General features: G+C 44.1%; 1 protein-coding gene across 7 annotated transcripts in view; it reads right to left on the reverse strand.

Annotated features, from left to right (window-relative positions):
- Positions 1-1,637: 1,637 nt before the first annotated feature.
- The window catches only part of mrtfab (myocardin related transcription factor Ab), a 39,757-nt gene continuing 26,711 nt past the window's right edge, over positions 1,638-14,683 (reverse strand). For 6 of the 7 annotated variants that reach the window (XM_040036587.1, XM_040036588.1, XM_040036592.1 and 3 more), the window contains 16 exons: positions 12,180-12,235; positions 11,778-11,853; positions 11,078-11,239; positions 9,764-9,927; positions 9,521-9,655; positions 9,275-9,343; positions 8,556-8,740; positions 8,023-8,194; positions 6,607-7,002; positions 5,496-6,497; positions 5,188-5,394; positions 4,407-4,499; positions 3,862-4,002; positions 3,589-3,681; positions 3,201-3,264; positions 1,638-3,115 (listed from right to left, as the gene is read on the reverse strand). In XM_040036587.1, coding sequence (XP_039892521.1) covers positions 2,568-3,115; positions 3,201-3,264; positions 3,589-3,681; positions 3,862-4,002; positions 4,407-4,499; positions 5,188-5,394; positions 5,496-6,497; positions 6,607-7,002; positions 8,023-8,194; positions 8,556-8,740; positions 9,275-9,343; positions 9,521-9,655; positions 9,764-9,927; positions 11,078-11,239; positions 11,778-11,853; positions 12,180-12,235 — 3,563 coding nt within the window. In that variant the 3' untranslated portion in view covers positions 1,638-2,567. The remainder of the gene's footprint in view (positions 3,116-3,200; positions 3,265-3,588; positions 3,682-3,861; positions 4,003-4,406; positions 4,500-5,187; positions 5,395-5,495; positions 6,498-6,606; positions 7,003-8,022; positions 8,195-8,555; positions 8,741-9,274; positions 9,344-9,520; positions 9,656-9,763; positions 9,928-11,077; positions 11,240-11,777; positions 11,854-12,179; positions 12,236-14,683) is intronic. The other variant, XM_040036591.1, reaches the window with a different exon arrangement.

Raw genomic sequence — 14,683 nt, forward strand, 5'->3', positions numbered from 1 at the left:
CCATGCTACATTTAATCTCACTTAAACTTCAGCAGGTCATCATATTCTTGATCACGTTTACATGTATAGTTTCCGTCACGTGATTGGCTAACTAGATATTTATGCTAAGGAGCAGTTGAACAGGTGTACCTAATAAAGCCTGTGCTGAAACTATTTCAAAAGTGAAAGTTTAGTTTTGGGCATGTCAGAACCAGCTATGATAATTTGGTGGTAAAAGGCTTTCTGAGAATGTGTGACTAAAAATCCTGTGTGACGGCTGGCTGCGGGGTGGCAGCCTCCTGTCAGAGGGATGTGGGATACAGAGGAGATCTTTAGTCCTTGTGGTGCTGTAGCCCTTTAGAGCTCACTGTGGCTAATTAGAGGCATGGCCTCGGGACTTTTATCTGCTCTGTCTGTATATGGGTGAGAGAGAGATGGTACTGATGCTGCTCTGGGGAGCTGCGGCAACCTGTGTATGTGTGAGTGTGAAAGGAATTTGTAAGAGCACACTGAGCTGGCTCATGCTTGGATCTTGTGCATTGTTTATCTGCATGTGTTGCAGTTCCTGTGTGTGTGAGAGAGGACGAGAGCTCCCAAGAGCTCATCAGCGTCATTGACAAGGATCCCCTCATAGTGAGTGAGTCAAACTGGACGTTAGAGGCAGAAGTTAAAGAGAAAAGAAAGAAGAAATGATGAAGGTTCAACTTATGGATGCTCCAGACTCCCAAATATCCTTGATCAAGATACTAACCCCTAGTTGCTCTCTGATGCATCCATCGGTATATTTTTTGACAGAAAGTGCATACACATGGAAAAAAGTGCTTGTATGAATGGGTGAATGAGGCACATTATATAGAGCGCCTTAGCAGTATTATATATTTTCTATCATAATACAATATTTTATGTATTTTTTATATATAGTACAGTTTAAAACACCTGTTACAGTCTGACCCAGGGTATTTGTATAAGTGACAAAACGTATTTGTCAAAATTACACTGTAATCTAGTGGCTTTTTATTAATGCCAATAATTTTACACCATTACTTTTTGGTCTGCAGATCCATACATGCCACAGTTGAAGCCTTTATTAAACAGCTGATGCTGGGCTTTTCTCATGTACTCTGAAACATATTTAAAGATTCAAAAACCTGCCGACTGTCCCACAGAAATGATCTATAGTGTTCCTTCAAAATAAATTGCCCGAGATGATCAAAAGTAAACTTTTCAGGTGGTTGAGAGAAGCCTAGTTGTTGATCCGTTTAGGCAGGGGTGTGTTTTCATTCAGAAGCAGCTGTGGGGGAAATGCAGCTTGAAATTTGTGACAACTAGCACACAAAAAAAATCCAGTTGAACGTGGCTTTCAGCACCAAACAAAGAACTGGTAAATGTGCTCAGGTCTTGTTTAGCACTACGAAAAATAAAAAATACAAGGGTAAGCAAACTTCTGGAAAATACCCTCCTGTTCCAGATGGAAGCTGCTTTCTTTATTCTTTGAGCAACATCGCCCTCTTGTGGCTTTAATTTCATTACCAGACTTACTTAAATCACAAAGCTGAGATGAAATAAGTGTATCTGTTAATGTGAAAAATCAAAAGGAAAAAGAAACACATCTTTAGAGTTTTTTTAATGGTATGTTTATTTTTTTAATCTTTTTTTTCTTTAAAAAAATGACAAGGTCCAAGTTCTCTTGGAAGCCCCGCCCTCCCCCTCTGTCCCCCAGCCGGCTAGCTTGAATCTAAAGCAACCAGCAAAGAAAAATAGTCATATGGACAAATTGTAATATACACCCGATATACAGCAATACATAGTGGTCTACCATAATGTTACCAATTATACGCAACCTCCAATGAGGCTTCAATTCAAACTGTTGCCACTGATAAGGTTCATTTCAACAGCAACTCCCAACCAATGAAGGTTGTATCTTTGACTAGTGTGGGTGGGGTTTAGGTTGGCATGGTGAGGCCACAAGCAGCTGCCTTTTTTCTTTTTTTAAAAAAACAAAAACAATCAGTGGCTCAGCTGACCATTGTAACATTAGGTGGCTTTCACTCAGCTGTTGACCTAAACACCCACCCTTTAAACCAATCAGATTCAGCATAAGTGCAAAGTTTAGGAGGCACTGACACACACTGCTATCTCTAGGAGCCCAGGAAAACATCACGGACAGTCCCTTCTCGCCTCTGATCTGTCCAGCTGTTTACTGAGGGTTGAAATGGGTTGAAAGCGACCTGCAACTTTCGGCTGGTTTACTTAAACCTGGCTTTAATGCAGCTCAGGACACGGGAAATGGGATTTTATCCGTTTTGGTTCCCTGTAGAGTTAAAATCTTTACAAGTCCACTTCAGGTCCACCAAGTAATTTCAATGAATTTAACACCACCTCACCTTGCATACAGCAACAGCCAGTGAAAGACAAGACAAACTGAGTAAATGTGTGAGAGTGTGTGTGTGCGCGTGCATGTGCCAGACACCCCCCGCAGTGGTAGAGACAGCATAGAGTATGTGCATGAAATAAAGACGGAGCCTGTACACAGTGTGAGCGACCATGTGTTCATCTGTGTGCGTCTGCGTGAGGTGCTACAGACGTGGCTACCAGTGCAGCTGCAGGTCCGTATTGTCCAGAAAGTCGGCTGAGAACACGCTTTGCGGAGTGTGTGGAGCCAACGGAGCTAAACTCGTCCCTCCGTCTCCACCTCCTCGCTCTCCTCTATTGCCCTCGCTACCTCCACTTGCGCTCCCTACCATGTCCAACCAGTCCATGCTATCCAGGTTGGGGTCGCCAAAGTCCAGCCCCGCAGAATGCGGGGAGAAGCCCAGGTCGGACGTGTCCATGGGGGAGGGGGGGTGGTCCAGGATGCTGGGCGTGCTCAGCATCTGGCTGTGGAGGTCGTCGATCAGCGCCAGGCCGCCGTCGGACTCTATGCCCAGCAGTGGGGTGCCCGTCGTGCTCTCCAAGAAGTCCTCCAGACGCCCGCTGCCTGAGCAGGGCCCTCCCACCGTAGACTCCGGGGAGATGAAGGCCTCTGTGGGGGTGGGAGGAGACAGGTGGAGGGGGGATGGGGCAGTGGATGGAGAAGGTGGGTCAGAGTGGAGAGGGGGGAGGGAAGGGTCCGGGTTGGCCTTGAAGCCGGGGATTTCTGGGGGAGGACAGAGAAATAAAGGTCATCAAGACGTACCGACCTGTGATGTCTCTCTCACATTAAACTGAGATCTCATCATTACCTCCACTTTTGAGCAGGATGTCAAATAGGTCGTCCATCTGCTGGCTGTTCAGGCCATTCTCTGGCTGTCGAACAGAAACACAGTATTCATTAGCCATCATGTAGCCAACAGTGAGGTATCATGTAGTTATTTAACACAAAAAACAGCAGCAGGTGTTCTTCACTGGAATGTTGCAGGGGTGATTTCTTTTAGATAATTGGGTCTGATAGGATGACACTGATCTAATCTATCACTACGTCCTAACAAACCCAACCCAACACCACTGCCACTCTTCTGCTAAAAACATTAGAGACCAAAAAAGTGAGAAGATGGAAAAAAGGAGTCGAGACAGGGAGAAAGATCAATACTGCAAGGCAGATGGAAAGACAAGACATGCTGGAGGACATACTCTGAAGCGCTGAGAAGAAAGGGAGGTGTTGGGTTTAGGAGAGGGAGGGGTGAACAGCGTGTGCCGGTCGTAAGGCGGACACACCTCCTGTCTCTGTCAGCATGGTGCCATGAAGTGATGAAATGAGAAGAGAGAAGAAACAAGAAGACAAATTTAATGAACATGTGGAGAGAGCAGGACCACCATTAGAGATGACATGCTGAAGGTAACTCTGCCTGGAAGCAGAGGAGGGAGAGGAGGAGGAGAAGGAGGAGGTGCTGCTGCTGGTGTTACCTTGAGAGATGACATTAAGTTGTTTTGGCTTTCATTGTCTGAAATGTCGTCAAAGAAAGGCTGCAGGTTGGGTGGAGCGGTGACGGGCTGGCTGGGTTGTGGATCACCTTTGGCGTCTAAGTGCAGCCCCGCTTTTTGTCCCTACGGGCAAAGAGTGGCACGTTTAGAACGGAAGGCACACTTGCATATGTTAATCATGCAAGTCTTATTCTGGGATAAGATGCTGTTTTTTAACCTTTGTTAGTCCACAATCTAACTTGGATGATTTTACAGTGTCTCAGTGGCGACACCTTGTGGTAGGAATCTGTTGCTATTGTTGTCTTCAGGACAAAATTAGTAAACAGAGATCAATTCAACGTGTATTTACATAGCGCCAACCCACAGTAACAGTTGGCTGAGGGCGCTTTATATACTCTAAGGTTAAGACCTTACAACAATACAAATGAAATGAAGAAAAAAGTTAAGTAAAAATGTTGGGAAAGTTACAATCTACACCATGCTTACATGCTTACATACACCATGCTGAGAAAGAGTTTTTGCTGTACCTTTTTGCTTGGTTGGCTCACAGGCTCGGCCTCTGCCTGACATTTTGATTGGCTGTCGGCGCTGGGCAGTTTACTTGGAGTTGAATTCAATCTCTGAAACGTTACAAGTACGCAAACGTTCATATTCTGTCAAACCATTTAATATTATGTGCTTCCCATATATAAACAGTACATGCAAGACTAACCCTATCCTACTGAAGTGTATTTTTTATTTTATAATTTTTTCATCCATGGACAGTAAAGGTTGAAATACTGCAGTAAGTCAATGACATTTGGCAACTTCAGGTGACGATGGGTGGGGACAAAAGAAAACAAAACAAGAAAACCCCCACCGGCGACATGAGATAAACTTCCTAAATTAGGAAATATACCCTAGTGACCAGCTGTCAGCTTCAAAGCAATGTGTGACGAGCGACTCACTCAGAGTTTTGACAGAACTGAACTAACATCGTCAAAAAGACACTGCTGTTGTAGGCTACAGCTGGTGACAGTAGCTCTTGTTCTGCTCAGGAAGCTCTACGAGCTAAGACAAGAAATCTTAAGAAAACCCACAGCAGGTGGAGGACGGTTACACATGCCACTACAACAAACGCACAAAGGCTGCAGAGTAATTGTAAGGCTAAGTTTACTTGCTGCTGTTCAAAATACTGACTGAAGGTGCAACGAATTATTTGCTACACAGTATATATTCATTATTTTTGTATAATGTACAAATAGTCTAATTTAGAGGGAAACACTTAGAACTATTACCATTATCATCAGAATACCATGTTCCCTGTACCTGCAGTGTGATGCGTCCGTTGGTTTTGGCCAATGAGGACACTCCATTCTGTCCATCTGTGGTGTGACTGGTGAGAGCGATTAGGTAGTGGTTCCCGTTGGTGTCTGTCACCAGTGTAGGTGTGCCGTTGGCCTTAAGGAGGTCTAATGAGATGGCCTGAGTGTGCACTGGTGTGCCATTCTGTTGCTTGATGATGACTGGAGTCACCTGGAAACAGAAAAGTTGCGTTAGCATTTTATTATATGCTATATACTCATCGTAGAGACTGCAGCGTGTGTGCTTTCAGTCTTTGAAGTTCACAGTATTACCTGTTGTGTTGAGGCTGCTGATGTCTGCTGTTTCTGCTGCTGCCTCTGCTGAGCTTTCAGCTGCTTCCTCTGCTGAGTTTGGCTCAGTGTGGGTTTCTGACTTGTCACCGTCTGGTTTTGGATCTGCAGCTGAACCTGCTTTAGCTGAACCTGGTTCTTCTGCTGAGCCTGCTGCTGCCCTTGGGTTTGCTTGAGCTGGTTTTGCTGTACTTGCTTCTGCTGGGCCAGTTTCTGCTGCGTTATCTTCTGCTGAGCCTGGAGCTGTTTCTGTTGGGTCTGCTGGAAGATGAGCTGCTGCAGCTGCTGCTGCTGGTGGATCAGGAGTTGAGCCTCTTTCTTTTGGTGATGCTGTTTTTGAGGATTCGGTTTGGGTTCTGCGGCCTTCGTCGGCTGCGCCTGACTTTGTTGCTGTTTCGGTTGTGGTTGCCGTTTTTGTTGATCAGACTGTTGGAGCTGCAGCTGCTGAATCTGCTGCAGCCTGAGCAGAGTCTCCTGGGAATACTGCATCGTCGGGACCTGCTTCTTTGACAGAGCCTCCTCTGTTACTCCCTCCATTCCTTCCTCTGGCTCTACCTCCTTTTTGACCTTCAACACGATGCCATTAGGGAGCGTAGGGGGCTGAATGGCTGAGGCTTTTATTAGCGTTTGGAGCTTAACCTCTGGGGATGTTTTGCTCTTATCGCTTCCTTCCCTCTTGACCACTATCCCACCTGCCATCTTGCCTTGCTCCAGCTGGGACCTGAGAGTCTCCACCAGCCTCTGCTTTTGCCTCAGCATCCTGGTGAGCTCCTCGATCTGTTTGTCCTTCTCCTGGAGCATCTGGTCTTTATCCATAGATGACGTGTCCATGGCTGCTCCGGGCTCGGGGGTTTGGACAGATGCAGGTGAGGACCTGGACAGACTGCAAGAGCTCTGGATCTCATCTTTGACTGCGAGTGGAGAGACATTTGCTGGGTGCTGAGGAGAGGGGTGCAAGGTGAGCTGGGTCAGCGGAGAGCTCACCTGAAGGACACACACATTAAAAAAAAGGAGAGGATGTTAGGAAAATGTCTGGGCAGACACAAAAATGACAAAGTGCTTCTAACAATAACAAATGAAACATAAATTTCACCATTTCTCCAAACATGTCTCCATTGCAGCTGGTCTCATCTGGACTCATTCCAGCTAATGACCTCTCCGACGGAGTCGGCGACACCGGAGGGCTCGAGCTGGTGCTGCCAAACCGCATCACCCGCCCTGGAACCGCCTGAGCCAGTGAGGACAGAGACAACTTAAACCCACCCTCTACTGACTGGTGGTCAGAGGTGGAAGTTGTGGTGGGAGAAGATGTGGTGGTGCTAGCAGCTGAGGTCGTGCCCTGCAAGCCGGACTGCAAAATGCCATTCTTTGAAACAGTTGCGGTTCCCCCATTTTGTTCTTGGTAGTTACGGAGCCTCTCAATTAGATCATTCTTGGTGCCTGAGACGGTCAAACCCCGCAATTTCAGTTCTTGTTTCAGCTCAGCAACCTGGAAGATGGAAACAAAAGTGGTATTCATAAAACAAACACTGACTCAAAGTGAGAATAGACTCAAATTTAAAACGCTCAGCTCAAAGGAACTTTATACAGCTGGACCTTTAAAGGGTGCATAGGTGGTGATGTACTGATAAAAAAAAGCCATGTAAAAGGTCGCCTCGGACAAATTCAGACAAGTGACTCTTTAAAATGACACCCAAATAAAATGACACATTATTTTAAAGCCAAAACACTAATGAGTGTGTGTAAACCATTCACACACACAGAACTGCATGCAAATCAGGAGTAAAAGCAAAGACAAAGAGCTCAACTCTTTCACCCAAAAAGACATCTCCCTTGTACCCTTAATAATGAGTTTTGACACCTCAGTAAATATCAACAAAGACGTGATTTGATTACCATCTGAATAGTTTCCAGCTTTTTCCCGCACAGACAGAGACGACACTCACTAACTTTGAATGCAAACCAGGTGATTTTGTTCTATAAGCAGGCTTGAAATATGATAGAAAGCACTCAGGGCAGAGAAGAGTTTCAAGGGTTACTCCTAGTAAGGTTTCAAGGGGTAAAGAAAGAGCCTTAAAGCATAACTTTGTTGGCTTGTGGCTCAGTGCGCCACAATAACTGTCTAATGATCACATCTTTTATTCTCTGGCCGAGTGAGTTTAACTATCTTTCTTAATTTGGCTTTGCAGTTATGACAAAGCACAAACAATACATGAAGAAAGTATAAGAACATCTACACGCCTGTAGAGTCCACCACCATATGAGGGGTGTCTGCAAAGATCTAATCCTTACAGCTTAGACTGCTGCAGACTTTCACAGATTTCCCTTTGAGAAAGGACCAAAATCAGAGCTCTATTTTAGAATGGGCAGGATCAATGATGTTTTCGTTTGGGGCCCTTTTGCTGAGCACAAACTTAGATCTTTGATTTGAATTACCCAACAAAATGAGCCACAATACTGTGTGCAGTAATGATCTCATAAGTTTGTTTTTGGGTCCTGAGTTAATTACTTTGAACTCATCCAGGTTGGCTGGCAGAGTAGCTGGTTTGGCTCCTCCCACTGCGGTTTGGCTGTGACGGGCCGTCCCCGTTTGACTCGAGGAAGCTGTGGTGGTTGTTGTGTGAATGGTACGGGAGGGGGAAGGGCCAGAGTTGGTTGTGGGAGGCTGCTCCGTTTGTGGCCTGAAGGAAGACAAACAACAAAGTTGTAATAAAGATTATCGAGCATGTTTTTTTTTCCTCTGGCAGACCACGGGGGAAATTATGATGAGAGATCAGCTCTAAAGATGAAACTTGTGAATTTCTAAATAAGTTTTCTAGAATTTTACAATGAAACATGAAAGTTTTATATTAACTGTAAGGTATACTCAAAGTAAAAAGGAAAAAAATACAAACTGTAAAGCTACACTGCAACTACTAGCTTAATGCAGGAAAAAAAAATAAGGGTGTTGAACTTGTTGACTCTCGGCAAAAACCCACAGCAATTACTCATCCTCGCTTCCAAACCATACGCACACATACGCAAAAGTGGTTCGACACTCACTTGGGAGGGGCGGGCAGGATGGTGTGGTAGTTGTAGTGCTGCTGCTGCTGACTGAGAATCTGCAGCTGCAGGAAGAGCTGCTGCTGCTGGAGCAGCTTCGCATACGATGAATCCATCTGAGGCGGACGCTCCTTGTCAGCCTTCTGGTCGGGGGGGATGTACTGATGGTACTTCAGCTTCTTCACCTTCACGCGGCAGGAGGGAATGTTTAAGAGACAGACACGTGTGAGGTGCATGGGCATTCTGTACATGTAGGTCAAACGATGCATACTAATAAAAACTTAACTGAAGTAAAAGCTAACGCACTTCCAGTTAAGAAAAGCAAGTATATATTTCTGATGTGCTGAGGCCACTGTGGCTTCATAAAATGGTATCTCTTCCTCTTTTACAAGCATTTCTCCTCAGTATGATTGTAAAATGTCAGAAAAAAGCACTGAGGTTAGAGAGAAGCCCCTGCTCTATGATTTAATAGAGACGACGCAAAAACCACAAAGACTTTTATTGGCTCTTTCAAATCTAAGGAGTAACTTTTAATATTTGTCGCTCAGCTGTGGGAGCAGCAAGCCAGACAAACACAATTTGAAGTCTTAAAATCTTTACTGCAGACAAGATGTCATCAAAAAACAGCCTTTACCCGGTGACTGGTCGTAATTTAAAATTGGCCATAAATCATGTATCGGTGTGCGAGTTAAAATGAAAGCAAAACAAAGACCTCTGACCTTTGGTTTGCTGTCCTTTGCTTTCTTAGGTCTCTGTGGAGGGCGGTCTGAACTCGTCTTGGCCTGAGACTGCAGTCAGAGAACCATGAGAAATAGGGGGGGGGGGGAGGAAATGAAGAGATGAGGAGGGGGTTTTGGTGAGCTACAGCATTCCCATAAATAGAGATTACGGTCAGAATTATTTTTAAGTCACGAAAATCAACAGGAAGTTTGAGCGAGAGCCGTCTGAAAGAACGATCGGCGCACCTTGACCTGTCCAGCAGAATGGCGGGAGGATCCAGAGGTCACCGTTTTAGGTAGAGGGGACGAAGCGGACCCATTCAACAAGGGAGGGGGCGGCGGAGGTGGTGGTGGAGGTGGAGCAGGAGGCTGTGTGAGAAACTGGTGAGATGATATCACTGTGGTTAATTGCATGATCCTGCTGAAAAACACTTGCTTTTGTTTCACTAACTGCTCTGTCCAGTTCTTTCTGTTCCACCTCAGTAATACCTGTGTGGGGGAGAGGTCTCCGTTCTGGGTGAGCACGTCTGAGGGGGAGACCTGAGGGACAGCGCTCAGGGGAGAGTCCTGATTGGTTAGCTGGTCAGGTGACAGAGCATCACTGCTGTCTTCGTCCAAAGATGAGCTCTCTCCTCCGTTTCCCTTTGGAGAATCTGTGACAGTGCACAAACGTTCACACATTTAATGAAACCGCAATTTAATGGTGGCGTCTTCTGGTGTAGCGGTTCAGCGGTGCGAAAGGGGTTGGCGTTGTCTGGAATTTCCAGAGCCGCTGGGAAACACAGGAAAGGACAGCTTAATTCCCAGCTTCCCCTGCAATTTTAACACTCAAATAAAGTTTCTCTAAAGTTAGTCACCGCTCTTTAGCAATCGGCACTAAGCAATTTTAGAGAAGTTACAACACCGCGTGCCGTGTCTCATGTTTCAAAACAGTGCCGTGTCCAAACAAAGCTTCTGAGTCACTTCTGTTTCAGAGCTGCTTGTTTTGTTTACACACTCACCTTACTGTAAATAGGTGAATGGTGTAACTGCTCAGGTGTTCAGTCTGAACGGAAATCAAATTGTAGAGGTGGCGCAACTGCACACCTTTTCAAATTCTTCATTTCATTTTTCCAGGCGAGTCCGACAAAGTTTCATCAGAGGTTCAAATTTTTACAGAGATTGTAACATTGTATTACCAGCAAGATGATGAAATAATAAAGACATATAAAGAATGAACAGTTTAAAAAAATAAAATACAGATCTTAATGATCGCTGTACGTGTGACGATGTTGTGTGGGCCTACTCGTTAAGGAGATGCTAGCCTGCATGCAGACATAAATAAATGCATACAGTACGATCGTTATCGTGAGATAAATGACTGAAAAAATAAATCTTATTTGTAAAACTTGTGTATTTCGGGACTTTAAGCATCTACTGATAACGAGCACCAATCCTGCGCCAGTGATTATTCCTCAGAGAGAGACTTTTATACAATGCTCATTTACTTTCACTCGTTTTCACTTCATCTCAGTGTGAGTCGTTACTGTGCTTTACTGTCATTTAAGGTCACCCCAGCTTTTCCTTTTCCTGCTCTCAGTTTAACTGCGGGTGCACGTTCTGACACACGGGAAGTGCAGCAGATGAAACACAGGTGAAACGACGATAACGTTGACGAAGCTGATCGCAGGTGCAATCAAACCTTCCCAACGACTTAAACTTGTGATTACATTAGAAAGAAAGAGCAAGGCCATCAATGAAGACATTTTCTTTTCCTGGACTGAGACGCGTACAGGTGAACGCTGATGAGGTGTGTGTTATTACCTGGGAGTGAGTGCTGCAGATGGCAGTTAACAGACAGGATGTTCTTGTGGACCAGCTCGATGGGACCCGGTCTGTGAGAGATTTTGTCATTGAGGTCGTCGGCCAGTCGTGCTCTCTTCAGCTGCAGCTGCTTAGCCTGCAGAGACGGCTCTGCCGACGTCTCTGCAGAGGGCACAGCAGGCCGTTATGGATACATGTGCATTTATTTACCAAGTGATTCACACACATATAATCCTCTGTGGATCTGTTCAATACGTTACAACAGGTTTTAGCCTATTTTAACACTTCCTCGATCTGACTTCAACCTAATTTAAAAGAAACTAAACCAACAGTCAAACCAGCTGCTTCAAAAAAATCATAACAAACATAACACTTTAAACCGCAAACACATATATTAAAATGAATGTGAAAATGTGAAGATAAGCACCTTGCCTCATGAAGACAACATGCCAAAACACATTTTATAATAGAGTTTTCACAGCTCCTGAATCGAGCTATCGAGTTTTAAGATGCAGAAGCAATACCCTCAAAGAACACGGAATTGCTTCAAGCAGAAATATGAAGGAGGAACTATACATTAACCTCTTCATAAAGATTTGGTTCTGTTTTTGTCTAGGTATTTTACAAAGCTTAAAATGTGACTTTTTGACAACACTGGCACTTGCTGATTAAAAAAACAAAACAAATAAAAAACACGCACCCTCCAGAATGTGCATCCTGACCAGCTCGGAGCGCTCAGGACGACTCCGGATCTTCCTCTTTAGGTAGTCCTCAGTCTGGGAAGAAAACAAGATGCCAAAATCACATGAACTCCAAATTGCTACAACACCATAAAATATTATTCTGTCAGTTTAATATATGCTTTTGTTTCCATGTCACTTGTTTTCATCATTTCCTGGCTCTGCAGCTCACAACAATTTTGCAGAAACGTCAACTAACCAGAAATTATCTGTACGATAACCCAACTACAACCAATCTGTATCTGTGGCGTCCAAGCTTTCAATTTGTTAGGTTCTTGTGGGTGTTTTTTTTGTTTGTTTTTTGCCTCTCTGAAGAAAATCCACTGAGACTGCAGGAGACTCATTGTTCTTATGGCTCTCACCCTTGCTCGCTCCAGACTCCTCCGCTGTTCGTGAAAGGCTGCTGGGCTCTTCAGTGCTGCATGGAGAGGGAGGGGGAACAGGAGGAGAAACAAAAAGCCAAGATTAATGCAGTTCAGACCGACTGTGAAGGAAGTCGTGATGCTCCTTTCAGCAAGCAAAAATGTGAGAACCTGTACGGCTACAGTCAAAGACAGACTCAAAGCAGAAGTGGCTTCTGGCAGAGAAGGTCAGGAGTGCTATTCTAAACCACACACTCTGATGACAACTCAGTAGGCAGATCAGCCTCTGCTGCTGAGTGTGGTGCACATCCACCTCAGTTATCACCGAGAAAACCGTTACTGCCAGCGTTTCCTCGGCCTTTTACTACGCTTTTCACATCAGTTGTGTTACGTTTATTCTCATTGCAACTCAAACACCAAGGCAGCTGCAGGAAGTGTCGCGATGTGGTCAGTGGTAGTGAAGTAGTTTAGATGAGCTTGATTTAATGGAACAATATGACTAAAACCATGAGTGCAAACTGTACCAAACATTCACTCAGCAGTTTCATTAACCTAAATGAGAACACACTGTTCATTATTCAGCAAGAGTTTTCCACATATTCCAAAGTTTCCAAATGTTCTTTCTCATACTTTGAACTGACGTTAGACACTTTTGGACACATTCAGCTTTGTCTTGATCTGTTATTTAGAATTACACAGTGTTAAAAAGGGAATACAAACACTTATAAAGATTACAGGTTACATATAGCCCAGCTTCATTATACTTTTATTGGTATTTTACACAGAAACGTGCTGCAGATTGTGGTGCGTTCTAAGTTTTTCCATGACGAAAGGTAAGTCTAAAGAAACTGCATTTCAGAGGTCAAACTATCTGCAATAAGTCTGGCAGATGGTCTGTAGCTGAGGGACATCAATTCTTGATGAACAGAGTCTGGAATGGCTCTTTAAAAAGGAGCGAGCAGCAGAAGAGAGACTGATGAATAGAGTGCAGCACACCCAGCGAAAGTCTAGATTCATCACTTCATTGCTCAGCCATGACCAGTGTATGGGGTGGGGGAGTGAACGTCTATGCAGTATTTTTGTAAGAGGGAAATGCATAAAAGCAATTTCAGCTGGCTAAAATTGTGTAAAAAGAAAAAAAATCTGTATTACCTTTGAGGTGAAAGAGGTGGTCAACATGAAAAATGAGTCCAAAGCGTCATATATTTTGCATTTTATCTTACACTTTTATAATTATTCAGTTTGCAGAAAGGTCCAGTGCAAGGAAACAAAAAGTTTTACAGTCCATCTCCCATCACAGATTTTTTTGAGCCTAGACGATCATTTCTATCCAAAAAACAAAGCGCTAGACATCAAACTCTTTTTAACCACAAATATAAAGTCGAGGTTTTAGAAAAGCTAAACGGACAGGGGAGATGCCCGCTTCGTTTTTGGGGAAGGATATTCAGAGGACAGCGGCAGTTATAATGATGTAAGACAGCGATCGTCTGATTGGTCAAGAGTTGGTGAAATCCCTGCCAAGGGTGTTTGAGATAGGACATTCTGGCTACAGCAGGGCGTCAACTGTGTGTGCACCACAGATGATGGGTGGGGGTCAGAAGCATTCCTTGTGTCACAACCCCTGGCGTTCAAAGAATACCAGTTGTAATATGACCAACGAGTGGTCTGGATCACAATAATAACACCACAAGGACAAACCGGGCCCATAAACTACTTAAACACAGATTAATTGCTTCAATATGATGTTCAATGAAAACAATATTTCCTTGCGTATTGGCAAGAGAAGGCTGGGCTGGTTTTATTTTAATCATATCAGACTCTTACTGGCATTCATTGGAAAATAAATGTTCACCAAATGCATAAAAGAATGGACAATGAGTCTGTTGGCCTGTGAGCCCTTCTGTCATTGGTGCTTATTGGTGCGGCCGTCCCCACCAGTCCCAGTTTCTCATGTAACCCCTGCAGTTTAAACCTTCTATTTGCAAGAGGCAGCCAATCAGCAGCTTAAACGGAAAGAGAAAAGACCCAAAGCAGCTAGTTTTTTATGATGTGTAAATGATCATTGAATATGTAACCTATAACTGTAAATACTCAAACATTAAAAGAATTCGAAACACCAAAACACGCACACACTAATAGAACTAGGTGCAAATTAAACTCCCAAAACGAGCTACTGGATCAACAGTTCTTCTTTCACGATGTTGCTCCTGAAGCACTTTTAAACTGAAACTTCATGGGGAAGAAAACACTAAACAGTTATTTGAACATGCCAGGAGGAAGTGAAAACATTCGGCTCAAAAACAGCATTTTCAAGCCTATTCTTATAGCTGGGCACATAACACTGTTCAGAACTTTCCCCTGTGAAACACCACAACCTCCCTGACCCCATTAGCTACAGTTTCATTATAAAAACATTGGTGGTTTCTTCACACAAAGCCCAGTTTTTCATACAGCGGAGCAACAAAATATGTTAATGCTACAAAAGTATATATTTGTTGGCATTC

The sequence above is a fragment of the Simochromis diagramma genome, unplaced genomic scaffold, assembly GCF_900408965.1.
Source record: "Simochromis diagramma unplaced genomic scaffold, fSimDia1.1 OVJJ01000371.1, whole genome shotgun sequence".
Classification (NCBI taxonomy): domain Eukaryota; kingdom Metazoa; phylum Chordata; class Actinopteri; order Cichliformes; family Cichlidae; genus Simochromis; species Simochromis diagramma.